Raw genomic sequence first — 20,044 nt, 5'->3', positions numbered from 1 at the left:
TTGTCCCCAATCCTAACAGATCTCTATATATAGCAACAGGATTGAGAAACAAGTACTGCAGATTGAAAGTTATTATATATTATCAAAATATACACCTTGAGAGGGTGATATTACGGGTATATTATGGGTATTACGTAATATACGGGTATATTTGGGGGTGATTGACAAACTCTCTTTATGTGCAACCATATATTAAAAGGAGTAGGTTCTTCAACAAACAAACTTGACTAAGGGTGGTGGAAATTATCATAAAAACAAAGATTTAACTAAACCATAAATTCCCAGACTTTTAATCTACCCTTCAGGGGAACAAAGACCATGGATGGGGAGCCCAGCCTGAAGGCCAAAAAGGTAAGATCTGAAGTTGCAGGAAAGATCAGAATTATAATGTGTATGGGCACCATTAGGGCGAAACGTGGACTCTAAGGGGCAGATTTATCAAACTGTGAGTTTAGAGCTTAATACATAAAAATTCACCCACGTTCCATTCAATCCTATGGGATTTTTAGAAGCGTATTTTTTTCTGTTATGTGGATCTACATACCTTAAGTCTACTAAAAAAAACAATTGACACATTAAATAAACCCAATAGGATTGTTTTGCATCCAATAAGGATTAATTCGCTCTTAGTTGGGATCAAGTACAGGTATCGGACCCCTTATCCGGAAACCCGTTATCCAGAAAGCTCCGAATTACGGAATGCCCATCTCCCATAGACTCCATTTTAATCAAATAATTCAGAATTTTAAAACGGATTTCCTTTTTCTCTATAGAAATAAAACAGAACCTTGTAATTGATTCCAACTAAGATATAATTACACCTTATTGGATGCAAAACAATCCTATTGGGTTTAATTAATGTTTTATTGATTTTTTAGTAGACTTATGGTATTGAGATCCAGATTACGGAAAGACCCCTTATCCGGAATACCCTTGGTCCCGAGCATTCTGGATAATGGGTCCTATACCTGTACAAGGTTCTGTTTTATTATTATAAAGAAAAGCATACCATTCTGTAAAATGGGAATTATTTAATTAAAATCGAGTCTATGGGAGATGACCTTCTGGCAATTCGGAGCCTTCTGGATAACTGGTTTCCAGAAAAGGAATCCCATACCTGTACCAGTAACCTTTTTATGAAAGGAAGCCCTAACCAAATGATAGACCTTTTGAGGGTTAAAATAAATAAATACATTCATAACAAGATACATTAATTGATAGTCTTACCTTGGATGCCTGCCTTAAAACATCCACAATAACTTTTACAGGAAGTCCACTTGTGATTTCCTTCATAGCTTCTATACACCATTTATAAGCCTGCAAAATAAAGCATTTAATTAACAAAATGGTGAATTAAAATAAATTGCTAACTACAAAACAACACAGAGCACCCTGAAATATAAAACTTTTGCCAACAGATAAGCACTTAGACATTCCAACAACACTTCATCTAACACCTTCCTTGAACACTACATCCCTGTTTTTACATAGGGTGATTTGAATATATTTGCAAGTTCCCACCTTTTGTATCAGCTGACACCAATGCCTGAATATAATGTCCTGTGCACCATAAAGCAGTGAAACTTAAACTTGGATCCCCAAACACTGTTGCGGGATCAGCTTTTTGAAATGTATACAAAGCTTCACTGCAAAAGGGCTTCTGCATGCACATGTATAAAATCCTTAATGAAATATGTCTGGTGGTAAACAAAACATTTTTGCCTATCATCTCTACATTCTTCCCATATTTTGCGGTCTCTCTCTCAGTATGCACACAGAGCACCGTTCAGGCAATAGTGGGTGGAGACCCAGATATTTCTACAGCACTGATGTTCACTGGGAACCCAGTAACACTTTGAATTAAAGAAAATCTATGTTTTGTTATTAAATGGGATAAGCAGAGCAACTAAAAATTTAAAGGTGGCCATACATGGGTAGATTTAAGCTGCCGATTTGGGTCCTTCAGAACAATTCAGCAGCTTATATATGCCCGTATCTGGGGACCACCGATGGGCCTACCTGATCGATATCGATAAATTGGCAATGTCAATAGGGAAGGTTTGTTATTTCCATTGGATGGGAGACCGAATCGGCTTTCAGATGTGGTCCTCGCTCTGACAGATCCTATTATCATTGTTGTAAATTAATCCTTTGGATCAGATTACTCCAATATCACGCACCTTACGTGGGCATATTGGTGGAAAGATCTGCTTGTTTGGCCACCTTACCAAATAAGCAGATCCTATACTGTATATCTCCCTTAAAGCTGACTATACATGCAAAGATTGTTCTTTATTTAATGACCAATTTCAGTGCAATCCAACAAAGCTGTCAAATTATCTACTGGGCCATGCACAAGCTAGGTCTGACTGAAATTGGTCTGGGGATGTTGGTGGGCATTTCAGGAGTTCTTGGCACCAAACTCCTTTCAGTTCTCTGACCTCTTAGTTAGTCAGCGCCTTGAGGGGGCTACATGGGACATAGCTGTTCACCTGGTTTGCTTTTGATCCTTAGCACGCAGGTCAGATTGGTTACTGACTTAACTAGTTAGAGAGCTGATGATGCTAGAGAGGAGGAAGTATTGTTCTGGCTATTATGTTAGAAATCCACTCACTCCAGTCTTTATAGATTACAATTTTGGCTATTGAAAACATTTTTTTATTTTGCATGGCCTATTTATTTACCTAGTTTCATTTTTTCACTTAACAATTCCTTCAAGCAGGTGCAAATGCCAATTCTGTCTGTCTAAACAAATGAGATAAAAGGCTATCATACATATTCATCATCAGATTTTCATTCTAGAATCTTGGAATTTTCATGGAGATTTGGTATACATAACACTAATATCCCATGTATAGACTAGATATATGCTTTGAGGGTTATTTTATATATATATATATATATATATATATATATATATATATAGAAAAAAAGACCAGCAACACCGAGATCTCTTGTGAAAAAAATCTGTATTTAAAACAGCATAAACAGCCAATGTTACGTTTCGGTCCACACCGGGACCTTTCTCAATGTTGCTGGTCTTTTTTGCAGTATTGGAACTCTATTGGAACGGGCACCCGAGGCATGGGATGTAGCGGTGTGCTGGCTTTCTATGAACTGGCCAAGTATCGAAATATCTTACCTCATCATAGTGGCTTTTAGCAAAGAGGAGAGCACAGAGCTCTCCAAACAAAGCTGCTTTATTTGCATATTGTCTGTGCTTCACTAGTTTGTCCATATAAGTCTGTGCAAGTTTGAACGTTTCTTCTCCCAAATGGTATTTGCAGTTGCCATTCCTTACATGGAGTAGCCTACAGATGTAAAAACAAACAAACAAACAAAAAAAACCAAACATATATAAGTAGGGCATATATAAGTAATTAAGCATCTAACGTGCACTTAAAATACAAATCCTAAAGGAGCAATACTTAAAAATGTAGTGTACTTTTTAATGCTACATTACACTGTTTACATAGCAAATAATTCACTCTACCAATTAAAATGTTATTCTTAAACCAACAAATGTATTTATTTTTTTTTAGCTGCAATATTGGTGTGTAGGCAGCCATATCAGTGCATTGTGCCTGAGCTTTCAGAAGAAGCCAGCGCTACACATTAGAACTGCTTTCAGATAACCCATTTTTCCCCGCACTCCCATGTAACCAGAGGAGTCCCAAGCCAGACTTGGATTTCTTACTATTGAGTGCTATTCTGATATCTGCTAGAAGCTGCTATCTTGCTACCTTCCCATTGTTCTGCTGATCATGCAGGATGCTGCCGCTTTGCAGAGCGATTTGACAAAATTAGATAACTGGGCAGCAAACTGGAAAATGAGGTTCAATGTTGATAAGTGCAAAGTTATGCACTTTGGTAGAAATAATATAAACGCAAACTATCTACTGAATGGTAGTGTGTTGGGGGTTTCCTTAATGGAGAAGGATCTAGGGGTTTTTGTTGATAACAAGTTGTCTAATTCCAGGCAGTGTCATTCTGTGGCTACTAAAGCAAATAAAGTGCTGTCTTGTATAAAAAAGGGCATTGACTCAAGGGATGAGAACATAATTTTGCCCCTTTATAGGTCCCTGGTAAGGCCTCACCTTGAGTATGCAGTGCAGTTTTGGGCTCCAGTCCTTAAGAAGGATATTAATGAGCTGGAGAGAGTGCAGAGACGTGCAACTAAACTGGTTAAGGGGATGGAAGATTTAAACTATGAGGTTAGACTGTCGAGGTTGGGGTTGTTTTCTCTGGAAAAGAGGCGCTTGCGAGGGGACATGATTACTCTGTACAAGTACATTAGAGGGGATTATAGGCAGTTGGGGGATGTTCTTTTTTCCCATAAAAACAATCAACGCACCAGAGGTCACCCCTTTAGATTAGAGGAACGGAGCTTCCATTTGAAGCAGCGTAGGTGGTTTTTCACGGTGAGGGCAGTGAGGTTATGGAATGCCCTTCCTAGTGATGTGGTAATGGCAGATTCTGTTAATGCCTTTAAGAGGGGCCTGGATGAGTTCTTGATCAATCAGAATATCCAAGGCTATTGTGATACTAATATCTACAGTTAGTACTAGTGGTTGTATTTATAGTTTATGTATGTGAGTATAGATTGGTAGGTGTGGGTTAGGTGTGCTGGGTTTACTTGGATGGGTTGAACTTGATGGACACAGGTCTTTTTTCAACCCTATGTAACTATGTAACTATGTAACTATGTAACTATGATCAGTTGCTGGGGGGGAAAGGGAGGGGGGTGATATCATTCCAACTTGCAAAGCCGCAGTAAAGTGTAACTGAAGTTTATCAGAGCACAGGTCACATGGCTGTGGCAGCCTGGGAAATAAATAATATGGCTAGCCCCATGTGAAATTTTTAAATGAAATACTAAAAAAAAAAAAAAAAACCACAGATTTTAGTTTCTATTAACTGATGCATTTTGGAAAAAATGTTTTCCTATGACAGTATTCCTTTAATGTCACTTAACACTTCTGACTACCTGCACTGACAGCTCACTACCCACCACCCCAAGATCTGCGAGGGAATTGAACTAGGCGCAAGTCATTTTGCACTCTAAATGTCTATCAGCCTGTAAAGATGTTTTAGAGTATCATGTTCTATGTGGTTCCCTCATAGGTCAGAACTGCTAAAAGCCAAGCTGTCAACGGCAGAAATGATTAATGGCATCCAAAGACAATAACTGTAAGGGGTACACAGACCTCATCAGTGCCTTGTAAAAATTTGCTGCTGCTCCTCATTTTTATTTATTTTTTACAGGCTGCAGCTTACTTGTGCAAAGAGGGAAAGAAGTGAAGGGGCTTTAAATGTTAACAAATTTTTATATTTTTATATACATAAATACATAATGTGCCAGAGGGGTAAAGAATTAATAATGAACGACATGGTAAAAGCTCAAATGCCCAAACCACCTAGCTGGCAATTAAAAAGCACCGAGTCCCTTTTGCAGTTTGAACAAACATTTTATCAAATGCAAATTCCATTTAGAAAACAATTTAGCAAACATTAAAATGCAGAAATAGAAAATACAAATGTTTAAGTTATAAATAATTGTTTTTAACCTATCCAGAAGTAGTAATTTGTTTGGTATTCACAACAACGAGGTCAGCCAAAGGAAGATGGCATTAATGATCTTTATACATAGAACATAAATGTCACAATATAAGGCTGATAAAAATTGCGATTATTAGTACATGGCAACTCTAAAACCAGTGCAATTAGCACTTAGTTGACAGACAACCCTAATTTTCTGCTGGACAAGCCCTAAGCTTAGCATCTCAACAGCTGTCCTGGAGCACACTGAGCATGTGAATGTCATTGGAAAAATTCAGTTGTTACTACAGTAGAGATACCTTTCGCCTGGTGCAATATGTTCATTATATAAAATACTATTTCCCATATAAATACTATAAATAAATACATATAAATACCCATTCATTTTTAGTGTTTAGTTCTCCTTTAACAATTTTATTTTCGAGACCTTTTTTGAAAATAGAACTCACTAACACTTTTATAGTAGCTAAAAAAAAAAACCAAATGTATTAGTTAAAGTGATACTGACACAAAAAAATTACTTTTCAAAATAATAATGTGCATCAAAAGTTAGCTATAGGTCATGCTGACCATTTTTTGTTTAAACTTTTGCTTTTGCCAGTACCTTGAAGATTGATCCCGACTGTTTTACAGCCCGACTGCCACTTCTTTCCCTGTCTGTTATCTATCTCTTCACTGACATCACATGACATAGACGGGACCTGCTTTTTTCCCCCCCCCCCCCTTACTTCTAGGCAGTCCGTGCATTACCTAAACAAGTGATCTGTTCCTCCTCACATCTGAACTGTGAGTTTGCTGTCTATTAATCATGCTGTTTGCCTGTGCGACCTGCGTCGTCTCCCCCGCACCGGCATACTTTCATGCCAGACACAGCCCAGAAAAAATGTCCTGCACGCTGCTCTGAGAAACCACTGCCTCTAACTCTTTGCTGTAAGAGGTCAATTTTGCGACCTGCTGTAGATATTTGACAGAAAAAAGTCTTGCTTTAAACACCAACCGACTTTTGCAGCACAAACATGGCGGCGCCCTCAGGCAGTTAAATAGGGGATAGTACAGGAAATATAAGTGTAATAGCCAAGTAGTTTTACACTGAAATGAGAAAGCTAATACAATAATATAGCAATGAGAGGTTTAAAAAGCATTATGATTTTTGGTGTCAGTATCCCTTTAAGGGCTGTGAAAGGTTAAAGTGTACAATCTGGTGGGCAATGCACAAAAAAGCAATTTGGTGGGAAAGGTACAAACCAAATCTTAAATTAATTTAAAGGAATACAGTCATGGGAAAATATGTTCTTTTCAAAATGCATCTGTTAGTAGAGCTTCTCCAGCAAAATCCTGCATTGAAATCTGTTTTTAAAAAAAGCAAACAGATTTTTTTTTTTTTTTTTACATTTAACTTTGAAATTTCACATGGGGCTAGCCATATTCTTCATTTCCCAGGGTGCCACAGCCATGTGACTTGATAAACCTCAGTCACTCTTTACTGCTGTGCTGCACGTTTCACAAATAATGTTAAAAGTAAAAAGATGCATGTAAATGCTATATATATATATATATATAAAGCAAAAAACTTACATTTAATGATTTTTCCCCCATTTAGCATATTAGAACAGCTCAGAGAGAGCAGGTTGCAACCCCACTTACTAGGAAAGTTGGTGGGTGCACAGACAATAAGTGTCTATAGAGCAATCATCCAGAAAACTGCTATTCATTTTTCATAAACTCACACTCCATTCACTTGTTTAATGTAAGACTTTTAGGCAGAGTAATACCACCCCTGTACTTTAATTTTAAAAATTAGTTGCATCTAGAGTAGTTCACTTGTTTTCTTTGACTTATGAATATTCCACTGACTGCTTCTCTCTGCATACCTAACACAGCATTCCACTGCACGGAAGCAGTGTAGCATCTCATTTTGAAAGCCACACAGTTGTAGACAAGACTGAAACACCTTTTCAGCATCACTATACCATCCAGCATCTGATAAGAACCCACCTGTATCAGAAAGAAAAAAGAAATAGCATGTCAATAGAAAAGAAAAATTATATTAAAAACACAAAGAAACTGCTTTACATCTGGAATATAATATATTTCATAAAAGTGAACACGAATAGCATACTTCTATTCTGATACAGCAAAAGACTATAATCCTGTGTTTTTTTATGGCAGTTATGAAAACCCATTGGATGAGGGCCATACTGACACACTCCTTGTCCAACAGGATTTTTAAACCTGTTTGTTGGCCCCAGTGAATGATCCAATCACTGGTCCCAGCTCTCTTAGGGTGGGGTGAAACAACAAATGCAATGCAAGCTCAGAAAGACCATTAGAAATTCTACACATGAGCATAGTAAGCTTCTTTAATTCATGATGATGCGAGGATTATGGGATCAAAGGATAGACACATGCTCAGGATAAACAAACTGGAATAATCAATGATGTTAGAGGAACCAATATTATGGCTGCAATTGTCAGTAATAGTGTAATTTTTTTAGGGTTTCTCTAATAAAAGTAACAATATGGTGTCTGCAAGGGGCTAGGGTAGACTATTTATGGGGAAAGTAACACTTCTCTGAGTTTTTTTGTGCTTTAAAATACTATTATCCAATATTTTCCAGTGTGAAAATGTTAAATGTTGACCATCATTTTTTTTACCATACCAAGAACAAATCCAATTTGAATCGCTTTCTCCTTAACGTGGGCGTCAGATTCAGCAATGTACGAACAGCGCCTGCTGAAAGAATATGCTAACACAGAAGCAACTTTAACACCATGGTCCATTAATGCTTGAAAACAGTGATGAAGCAGATGTCTGAAAATAAATAAAAACCAGAGAATACATAATCAAAACCACTTTAATAAAATTCTGTACCCTGTGACTAATCGGCAATAACATTTTTCACAACACGGTCGTGGTTGTATTAAGTGTATTTATGTCTGTATGAGGTGAAGAATCATTGGAATTCACTATTTACAGACAGAACCAGGGCATCTGATTAGTGTTTTAAACTTCTTAATTTTACTAAGGGAAGTGGCACACGGGGTGATTAGTTGCCTGCGATAAATCTTTGTTACCACGGGCGACTAATCTCACCGTAATGCCACCCAACCAGCAAGAATGTAAATCGCTGGTGGGATGGCATACGTGTTGCTTTGGTTTCCCGAAGTTGTCCGCAGTTGCCTCGCAAGGAAACTTCAGGCAACTTCGGGAAACTAAAGCAACGCGTATGCCATTCCACCGGCGATTTACATTCTTGGCGGTGGGATAGCATTTCAAGGACATTTGTCCGCAATAGCAAAGATTTATCGTGGGCAACTAATCTCCATGTGTGCCACTGTCCTAAAAATAACCTTCACGGAGGACAAATAGCCATTTTTTAGGGGGAAATCAGGACAAGACTTTGGTGTAAAATATAATGTTTTGGACTTCAGTACAATCCCAAGATGATCATGGCCCTTTAGCAGTGAAACTCCTCATTGTTTCTGATTCACAGCACATGCTTTGGACAGCAGATTAACAATACACAGTATATATCCTTATATATATTAATATTGAGTTCTCTCACGTGCAATGACCCTCTATGGAGGGTTTTAAGCGGCACCAAAAACAATTCAACATGCATGTGCGAAATGTGTTTCATTAATGTGCTGCTATAGCTAACGCTTTATAATGACATTTTCTGTGATAATGCCTGGATGGTGACCATCTAAATATTCACTTGTTGATTATCTGTTCTTGTATTAAGTGTTTTTCACTTAACTGCCCAGCTAAAAAGAAAGGTAATTGTTGTACCAGAAATAATTATGAGCCCTTACTCCACCAGGCTAATGCCACACAGGGCTGTTTCTTGGCAGGTCAAAAATTAACCCCATGTGTCATTAGCCTTAAAGGAAAACTATACCCTCAAACAATGTAGGTGTCTATAAAAATATATTGCATAAACCCTGCTTCATATAAATAAACCATTTTCATTAAAATATACTTTTTTAGTAGTATGTGCTATTGGGTACTCCTAAATAGAAAATTGCCATTTGAAGAATTAAGGGCCACCCCCTGGGATTATAGGATTCACAGTGCACACAAACAAGCCAAGGCACACATACATGCTAGGCCACATCAGTCAATTAATGGACAGAGTTCTGCCTTTTGCTTCCACACTACTTGTTACGGTTAGAGTTGCATTATTTCCTGTCAGGTGATATCTGAGGGAACACACAGCCCATCACTAAATGGTGAATCAAGGGAAAGGATGTAAAAGGGCAATATTTACTGATACATAATATACAGTAAACTATCTGTTGGTTAAGTATTCATTCTAGGGGTTCGCTTTTCCTTTAACCTGTGGGTGGGTCCTTAAAGGGAAACAACCCCCACCATTTTTAGTCCCCTTTGGTAACAGAGTGAAGCCCCACCCCCACTTCCTGTTCAGGTCTCTCATTACTTCGACTACTGTAGTCGAAGTGGAGAGCCTTCTGTGCATGCCTTGAGGCAGCAGGAGCCAGTTTGTGCAATAGCAGGTTTTTGGTTTTTTTTGTTTTTTTTTTTATTAGAGACCTAAACAGGAAGTGGGGGCGGGGCTTCACTCTGCACCAGGAAGCAAAGGAAACGATCAACTTCTAACTGAGCAGCCAGGTCACTCTCAATGCTGGGACAAAGGTAGGTAATTCTGGAGGCTGTTTAGAGTAATTTTATTGATAGAAAAAAAAAAAGGTTTACTTATTCTATAGCAATTACATTTACAAATAACTTTTAAAGCACTGCATTTTTTTAATAAATTCATATTGGAAAGTTGCTTAGAATTCTATTTTCTTTTATTATGCATATCTTTGGGTTGACATGTCCCTTAAGGTGAGGCAATACAAATTATGGAAAGCCGCCTTTTTCTGGAAAATCCTGGGTCTTGAGCATTCTAAATAAAAGTCCCATTATCTGTACTTTAATCCTCATTCAGGTCTAGGGCACAAGTATCAAGGGGCTTACGCCTAGGTATTTGCTATAATTTATTGTTGTAAATGCTTACCGTTTGTCTAGCGCGCGTAGAACCTTGGCAAAGACCTCCAGTTCACAAAATTCACTTCCAAGCTGGCATAATCGTCCTTGCTGGTAAAGCTGCAAGAACATAAGCATTGTTATTATAAATAAATATGGCTACTAATTGTATATGTACTGTATTTTACCATATCGACATGGTTTGGACAATGCTGGTAAGATACAGGTTGTGCATAAAACAGAGTCTAGGACCCAATTTAAAATTTAACAGACACAGATGGAATCCTGTATGCTTTTTGTCTGAAATCCACTAGTGACAAATAACAATCATGTAATTGAGGCTACGCTACATGGTCAGGTTCAGGCTAAAAAAACACCAGTGGAAATATCCCAGTGCTATGGGTCTTTACTACTACCATGGCTGGCATATGTTGACTGAGACACTGGCATCAGTCCCAGAGTTTAGAAGACCTGTCGCACCAGCAATAGAAGTGCTGACAAGGGGGTCACTTTCATCCCTCCACCCTGGATGATAAGCCAAACATTGCACAATTAGTCTAATGCCACACCAGGCTGATCACCCCTGCTTGCCTCAACCTATCATTGCGAATACACCCAGAGCCACTTGCATCAAAGCACAGGGACACAGAGTGGATTTTGACACAGAAACGCGTGCATTTTGGCACCGAAGTCCACTCCATGTGGCTGAACTTAGACCATTGCAATCACTCCAGGTGCAGTCACAATGGTATGCTGAGGCAAGCATAGAGGCTGATTCTCAGCCTGCATTGATCTGCAGGCTGTGATTGGTGATGCATTAGCCTTACTGTAAACTGGTGTAATCTAACCTATTATGAGTGGATGTTGAGTGGAGAAGAAAAAGGCACTAATGCAGTGAATGCTGTTTCCAGCCATGCTGTATTTTACATCAGGAATACATCAATGAATAAAAAAAATGGTTCTGAACATGATGCTCAACCAAACATTATAAACGGATTGCTGCACCCACGCTCTCTTATGTCCCTACAGCAGTGATTTATGGACATAATCCTAATGTGCCAAATGACCTCTGAACTATGAACTGTATAATACTACTACAGCTACAGCTATTTGTCATTTAAATATTTATGAAATGTTAATATCTTAATGTATTTATTTATACATGAACTTTGGTGTAATTTAGGTTTAATGAATTATTGACTGATGAGTTTAATTTTAATTGACCAGAGATTTTTAATGAATTTAGCTCTGTGCAAATTTAATATAATCTTAAACTCACTGGAAACAGACCTTATAAATATTATCAAATTAAATATTCTGAACAGTTTCTGAAATGGTCAAATTACTCTTCACTATTCCCTTTTTAGCAATCTGTCTTTTTACCTAAAGAATTGTGTCAGAGGCAAAGGGAACACACACCAATGTATAACCTAACTGTTAATCAAAATTTTTAGAATTCTATATAAAGAAACAGATTGCTGAATGTTCCATAATACATTTTCATTTTGGCATTTTGTTGTTGAATACACATTTTCTACAGGTTAAAAAAAAAACAAACAAAAAACCATGTGGTGCACTATTTGTTGCTATTACATCAAATTATGATGCAAGACTTTTGCACTTTACTGCCTGTCAGTCTTTGGTAACAGAATTTAAGGGGATCAAACCACAGAAATGTATTCATGCAAACTTGCTCAGAGTACTTGCTTTACTTATAAGCACTTCTTTCAGCACTTTCACAATATAAATTCATTTTTAATTAGTGGTTTGTGAAATACTAGTAGTTTTAAACTGCTAATCGCATGCTTTTGGTTTAATAGCTTTCTCTAAAATTCAGACAATCAACAACCCTAGGGTTAATGACTATACAGGAAGTAAAGAAAACAGTTAAGCTGACCATACATAAATACAATTTACAGTCCCACCAATTTATTGTGTATTTCAATGGGTGATTTTCTAAGATTTTACACCAATATGTTTGATTAAATTAAGTTCAAAATACTAACCACAGACCCTAGGTCTTTTTAAATAATGAATTCCATTCCCAGCAGATAGCACAGATTTCTCACAGGCGACAAACCTCCACAAAATATCTCAGTATTGGTAAAAGTGTGAATCAGTGGCAGTAAAACATATGAATGATTTAACTCCATAAAATACAGAAAAAAATGCATACAACTGGTAATTCACACTGGCATCAATGCTAAGGTATTTTTAGAAGATTTGTTGCAGATGACATAACTCTCAATGTGCTATTACCCCTATAGTGTTAGGCTGTGCATTTGAATTTCGGTTGTCTATTAAATGTTGTCCCATAATGTAATAATAATGCTGCACTGCTTATACCTTGTACCAGTAAAGTAGTATATTGAAAAAAAAATTAATCATGTGCTTGCATCCCCTGAACACTTAAGCTGAGGCTTAAGCTGCATTATTTCCCTGATTTTACATTTCTCACATTTTAAATGTAAAGTGGGGGGGTTCTACTGTATGTCATACCTACCATTTATTAAATTGCTTAAGTGCTCAGAAAACAACTCTGAGTAAGTTTATATAAACTCATTTTTAGGTTTTCCAAAGTAGCAAGTTTCATCCTGCAGGTAATTTTGTGCGGCTTCGGAAAGCCAAAACAATGCGTAGGCCTTTCCAGCAGAAACTCCTTGTAAAGGCATTTCAGAACATCTAGTTGCCCTTGCTGACTCGCTCCGTGGGATATAAGCCTAAAGCTGGCCATACAAGCACAGATAGTAGTGTACGAAACCTTGTTTCGTACGATATTCGGTGCGTGTATGGCAGCTTGACGAGACGACCGATATTGCAAAGGTTGCGGAGGTAGAATTTCTATTGTTTCTACCTCCATATCTGATGATTCAGCCCTGAACGTCATTGTAGGGTGGAAACGACCTTTCCTGCAACCAATGGTCGAACGAAAGATCGTTATTGCTACGTGTATGGTCACCTTAAGGGTGAAGACACAAGGAGCTACATAGTAGCAGCTACTTGTGATGGCTACTAATTGCCAGAAAATACCCTGCCACAGACAATACTGAGAACTGCTGCTGCTAAAACAAATGCAGAGACAATTATCAGTAAATCATCAGCATTGTCTTTTTTTGTAGCCATGACAAGTAGCTGCCCTCAAAGTTAATTTAAATTTGAAATGCCCCTTTACAAAGCGTCAGCCCTAAGGGCTCTGGCACACGGGGAGATTAGTCGCCCGCAACAAATCTCCCTTGTCACGGGCGACTAATCTCCCCGAACTACCATTCCACCAGCGAACATGTAAGTCGATTTCGGCAATTCACCGAAGTTGCCTCGCAAGACAGCAATCACATTCTGAGTATTATGACTATGGCTGTCCCACACAGAGATTAGTTGCTCGCGATAGATCTCTGCTACTGCAGTCGACTAATCTCTAGAATTCTACCTTCATACCTGACGATTCAGCCATGAACGTTAGTGGAGGGCAGGAGTGATCTTTCCCGCAACCAATGGTCGGGATAGCCCCATAACATCAAAAATCCAAGAAGACAGTCAGGTGCACAAAACCAGTGTGGCCAAAACAAGCATTAAAAACACTTCTGTGCTATGTTTATGCACTGTAAGAAAGTTTTTACAGCCTCTCTTAGTTCAGTTAAGCTGAACCAAATAAATAGGCTTTATTTTTTATTAACTACTAAACAGAAGCAAAATGTTTGAAGTGTAATCATTCTTCAAAATAAATACTTAACAGAACTTAATACTTAAGTATTAACAGCTATTGTAGGTAAGGTTTACTTCCACTTGGACTATTTTTAAATCTTCAGCTTGAATGACTTGCCAAGTGCCCCATTGTACAAAGGTGAAATGGCACTTTGGACAGCTTTTGGGGAAATGTATTAAAGGTGCAGACACAGAAACAAAACTTAGGTGCTTTATGTCATTGGTACGAAGATGATTTCTGGTTCAGGACACAGAGGAAGTAAAGCTGCCATAGATTTTTTTCATCACCTTTCTCCTATGAGGCAAGTCAAAGCAGAACATTTTCAAAAAATCCAAGGGGAAGTAAGCCTTACATATCATTAAAGCTGTTTTTGGGGGGATTCAGTATTTAAATTTAGTGTTATGGTTTCTGGGAGATAATTCCAAAATTCCATTAAAATTTTGCTACAGCACTTAGGATAAAGCTGAATTACCGTATTTTTCGCCGTATAAGACGCACTTTTTCTTCCCCAATACTGGGGGGGAAAGTTGGTGCGTCTTATACGGCGAACTGCGGCTTCCTCTATGTGCCGCGGCTCTCTGCCGCATCCTCGCTTTTATAAGGTTGCGCCTGTGCGTACTGACGTCACACGCACAGGGTGCAACCTTATAAAAGCACAGAAGCAGCTGGGAGCCGCGGCACAGAGAGGAAGACATCACGGGAGCCGGAGGCCGCTGGGGGGAGGTTAGGGGGGAAATGGAAGGTGCTTGGGGGCCCTGGGGGAAGCTGAAGAATGCTGGGGGTGCCGTGGGGGAGCTGGAGGATGCTTGGAGGCCCTGGGGGACGCTGAAGGATACTTGGGGGGGCCCTGGGGGAAGCTGAAGGATGATTGGGGGGGGCCCTGGGGGAAGCCTCATTAAGTGTGAGCCCAGAGACAATTAACTTTATACAGTTGACATAAAATATTTTACTACAGTATTTGGTTCAGAATCATTTTTTTCTAGATTTTCCTCCTTTAAAATTGGGTGCGTCTTATATTCCGGAGCATCTTATAGGGCGAAAAATACGGTAATTTATATCTAACTGATGCAATTGATATCAGATTTATTAGAAACACCCATAAATTAGCTGGCCAGTTTTATCATAGGCAGCACTTTATTAACTAGAGTAAGTCTAATTTTGTGACACACAACGAGCTCTCAATGTTATCATGGAGTCAAAACTAAAAATTCATGTATGGCTATCTTTTCTTGACCGCAGAACAGCAAGTCAGCCATGACTAAACTGAAACCTGGGGTGTCTGGATGTAGAATACAATGTTATCTTTGTCAGATTTCTCCAAGTTCTTACCTATTGGTGTATTCCTGCCGGTGGAGAAAAAAAATGAAACCCCCCATGGTTTACATAAATGTTAGCCTTAAAACGCACATTATGGTTTTCAGCCGAAAAACAACCTATCCACAGTGGTGACAGACATGGTGTGAAGGGAACTAAGCATGGACAGCCAAGCTGACCAGAAGTCCTAAGCAACCTGGTCTGCTACGTCGCCCCTGCACCGTCCCCTGTGTTTGCACGCATGCGCAATGCCATTGCGTGGAAGGGGGTGGGATAATTGCCCCCAGCTGTGCAATGACAAGGCAGACTAGGGGTGGGCAGGAGAGGTACCTGCCTAGTTTCGGTCCTGGAATTAAGCGTTGCTAAGCTGGTTGAAATATACTGGTAGAAATGCTAATAGATTAAAAAAAAAAAAAGAAACCCTTGCTCTTTTAGCATAGTCACTGATGCATGTATATTTTTATTTATATAGCGCTACTTATGTACACAGCACTGTACAGAGGATATGCCAACATTTCACAAATGTTAAAGGAGAAAAAAACTCAAGTTCAATGGGGTGCCAATTTGCCAGGTACCTCTGGTGACTAAAATCACCTAGTTTTGGTAACTTACTAGAGCCACTCTTCCCTAAAAAAATGCACAGACTGGAGGTGTTCTTCAACAAAGAGCAGCACCGCCATCTTCTTTTATTTTCCCTTCTTTAATAAAGATACACATTTCTTTTAAGAATACAGATATACAACAGATATACAATTGACATGTAAAGAGATACTGACACCAGAAATTAAACCCTTTTTACAACTGTCCTAACATCTTTGCATGCTCTTTATAATTTTGCCATAAACGTATTTGCCTGATGTTTTACATTACCCATGTTATCCCCCATGTTCCTCTATGAGGGGGCTGCCATATTTGTGCAGCAGGAGTCCCTTAGCATTAGAAGCTATAACTGACAGGCTAAGAGGGACAGTCAGCTTGGCAAAAGTCAGGTTTAGGAACTTCAAATAACAATTACTTACAAAAACAGCCCTATCAGTGAAAAATTATCAACATGACATATAGGTTACGTACATTCATATTATTGAAGAGTAGTTTTTTTTTAGTGTCAGTATCACTTTAAATACGTACTGATAAAATCGTATGAAACCAATTTTTGTATGATTTTCGGACAGCGTGTGGGCTCCAAATTATCAACCTAATAATTTTCGCACGATGCCGATCGGCCGTTTGGTTGGTCGGCCAGGTTAGAAAATTTTGGTCGGCTAGAAATAAAATCTGCGCGTGTATTGTGTATCGGGCGATATCCTTGGGCGACCTACAAATCCCTTTCATATGATTGGTGTCTGCCAACTATTTCATGTCCAGAACATCCTACGATTTGTATTTTAAGAACTTTATCCTACAATTTCAGTCTGAATGTTAGTCTCAGATCACTGCATTTAAATGTACGACTGATATCCGAATGTTCGTCGGAAGAAGATTAAAATCTGAACATGTACGGCCACCTTTAAGCAATGTGTTATGTCAGAAGCTAAATGTTATGTTAGAAGATAAAGATACAACAATTACATGGTTTTTTGAAAACAGAAGAAGAGTTTTTCATGCACTTTTCCAATGTAAAGCTAGTAAAGTATGTGAATAGCAAAACTTACTGCCAGGGCCGGATTTCTCTCTGAGGCGCCCCGAGGCCGCCCCTGTGGGTGTCCCCTTCTGCGCATGCGCGAACGCTCCTTTAAACTCCCATACGGAGCAGTGGGGAGAGGTCCCAACTGCTCCGTATGGGAGCCAAATTTAAAAATTTTCTTGCAGCGGGGCGGCATGCCGCCCCTAAACTTCTGCCGCCCTAGGCCCAGGCCTTTGTGGCCTCTCCACAAATCCGAGCCTGCTTACTGCTTCTCCAACTCCTCTTTTAGACACCTGACCCAGTGTGACACAAATGCTACTCCATCACTGTACTAGTTATAAATGAGGCATATGCACAGATACTACATGGTGACAGAACATGTAAATTTTGACAGTGCATCAAGGTTTAAGCGTATGACCCTTTAAAAACAAATAAGACCCTTATACATGAGTTTGCAGACCGTCAAAGGGTGAAAAATTAAACACAGGGTGGGTGGTGGAATAGATGCTCTAAGGCTGGGGTGCCCAGACTTTTTCGCGCGGCGAACAACTTTGGCTCCTCCTCCCGTATGTACGCATACCCAATAAAAGTGACACACTTCCGGATTTCCCAGCTTAGACGTGGTCCATCAGAAGTACACGGGGGATCGACTGGTGGACCGCGATCAACGTTCTCGCCACCCCTCCTCTAAGGGCTTGTGTACAATGCCTTAAAGCCTATTGCTGTGTACAGTATTGTCATAACGTGTCCCTAAAACAGTCAATCCGATGTTTCTAATTTCTATTACAAAAGAACATATATAACAGTGTATAATTCTGTAATGATTAGTGCTATGATTATTTTTCTGATTTTATTTAACTTTATGATATAAAATTCATTAGACTCTGGGTTCTGAAAGCCATTGATTCCATTACTAATAAATGTAAAGTTCTAGGGCTAGAGTCACACACAGTGTTCTATCTACAGCATTCATGACAGGCATGTCATCTATGTTTGAGCCAAAATTTACCCCATACATGCACTCATAGGCAGGTGATGTGCCTGCATACTGAAGACATGTAGAAAGGTAACAAATTGGTGTTTTCACTGCCAGCAGATTTATGCGTGTGGAGAAAATGCAGTGTGTGACACTAGCCTTAGAACTCATTAGTAATTCATTAGTAATGCAAACAATGGCTGTCACACAGGATCTGAACCCACAGTGGCCTGATGCTTTTGTTAGTCACAATGTTAGCTTGAATAAGAGCAATAATAAATAAATAATAAAACAATGTCTGTGACACTAGCCTAGGCTCAGAGAATTGCACATACAACGGCTGATGATGCTTTGAATCAGTGGTTTTAAAAAGACCAAACACACAACTAAATGCAAAATGCTTACAGCAGCATGTTTCTAGACAATTCCATGAGAAACAAAACTCAGCAATTAGGTACAGAACTCCCTTCTATGGGATTTTTAGAAGTTTATTTATCAATGGGTAAAAGTTAAGAGTCCACAAATCAATAAATATGTTTCTACAAAATTCATAGGAATGAACAGAATGTGGGTGACTTTCAGTTTTGAACTCTTATTTCACATTCAGATAAATCTGCCCCTAAGTGTCCAACAGGCAACATTTCAGCAAAATTCATACCACAATGCTCAGCTTCATCACCTGAAAACTTCTGGTTAAGGGGCAGTAGAACCCCTAGATTGCCAGTGCACAGATTATCCCCCTGTTTAGATCAAGAAATACCACAGAGTTTAAGTGATTTAAACAATATGCAAAATGTATGTTTAGCACAGGTCCTATTCACTGTACTCATGCTGAACAAAGGTGTATACTGCCTCTTTAAAGACATGGTTGAACAACAGTTTAAAATTACACTATCATCACTAAAAATGTATGGTTTCTCCTGAAAACAACGTATAAGGTTCCAAGAATGAAAGCAACGTTTTAAGGTTTTAAACTTCCAAAAATACATAGCCACTTTTCTGTTTGCATATTTCCTGGCACATGTGAGCTGACTGCCTTTTCAGAGTACTAGTAATTCCAGCGGAGTATTACTTACTCTTAAAAAAAAAAGTTATCTGAATTTCCTTTATTTTGTTAAAACGATGGTGTAATGCTAATGGGCCACAGATTAATTTATGCTAGTGGAAAATGCTGATCCACTGCCTTCCATCACCTCTGTGCGCTGACAGACACAGGATTAGCCTATAAGCAAACACAGAGCAGATTTCGATGTGGAAATGCTAAAGCTCACATTTCTGCACTGAAATTCACTGTGTGTGTGTGTGTGTGTGTGTGTTGATGGGTTAATCCCACATATGGCAGCGCACATGGGATGGAAGGCATTGGACTGGCTTCTCCTCTGCTGGGGCAATATATATATATATATATATATATATATATATATATATATATATATATATATATATATATATATATATATATATATATATATATATATATATATATATATATATATATATATTATATATATATATATATATATATAAAATAATCATCTGTGGCCAGCACACCCTTCAATGTTTCATCAAAACTTTTTATTGTAGATATATTGTTAAAACCTTTTTTAACAATATATCTACAATATTTTAACAATATATCTACAATAAAAAAATTTTGATGAAACATTGAAGGGTGTGCTGGCCACAGATGATTATTTTCTATACAGACATAATTTTGGCTAGCACTCCGCAGAATATTGAGCCTTGGAGTGCAGACACCATTTGGATTGAAATATATATATATATATATATATATATATTCACACACAACAGCAGAGAAAATAATCCATGTGTTATTGACCTAAAGGCACAAGTGTCACACTTTTCACTAGTTTTTTT

The 20,044-nt window shown here is 38.4% G+C and overlaps 1 protein-coding gene across 2 annotated transcripts in view; it reads right to left on the bottom strand.

The window, feature by feature from the left end:
• The window catches only part of appbp2 (amyloid beta precursor protein (cytoplasmic tail) binding protein 2), a 31,672-nt gene that overhangs the window by 10,462 nt on the left and 1,166 nt on the right, over positions 1 to 20,044 (bottom strand). For both annotated transcript variants that reach the window (XM_002933824.4, XM_031896952.1), the window contains exons 2-6: positions 10,581 to 10,669; positions 8,220 to 8,371; positions 7,431 to 7,554; positions 3,143 to 3,311; positions 1,228 to 1,317 (exon numbers count right to left, since the gene is read on the bottom strand). In XM_002933824.4, the coding sequence (XP_002933870.1) occupies positions 1,228 to 1,317; positions 3,143 to 3,311; positions 7,431 to 7,554; positions 8,220 to 8,371; positions 10,581 to 10,669 (624 nt within the window). The remainder of the gene's footprint in view (positions 1 to 1,227; positions 1,318 to 3,142; positions 3,312 to 7,430; positions 7,555 to 8,219; positions 8,372 to 10,580; positions 10,670 to 20,044) is intronic.

Source organism: Xenopus tropicalis, chromosome 2 (assembly GCF_000004195.4).
Source record: "Xenopus tropicalis strain Nigerian chromosome 2, UCB_Xtro_10.0, whole genome shotgun sequence".
Classification (NCBI taxonomy): domain Eukaryota; kingdom Metazoa; phylum Chordata; class Amphibia; order Anura; family Pipidae; genus Xenopus; species Xenopus tropicalis.
This window is presented reverse-complemented; position numbering and strand designations above follow the sequence as displayed.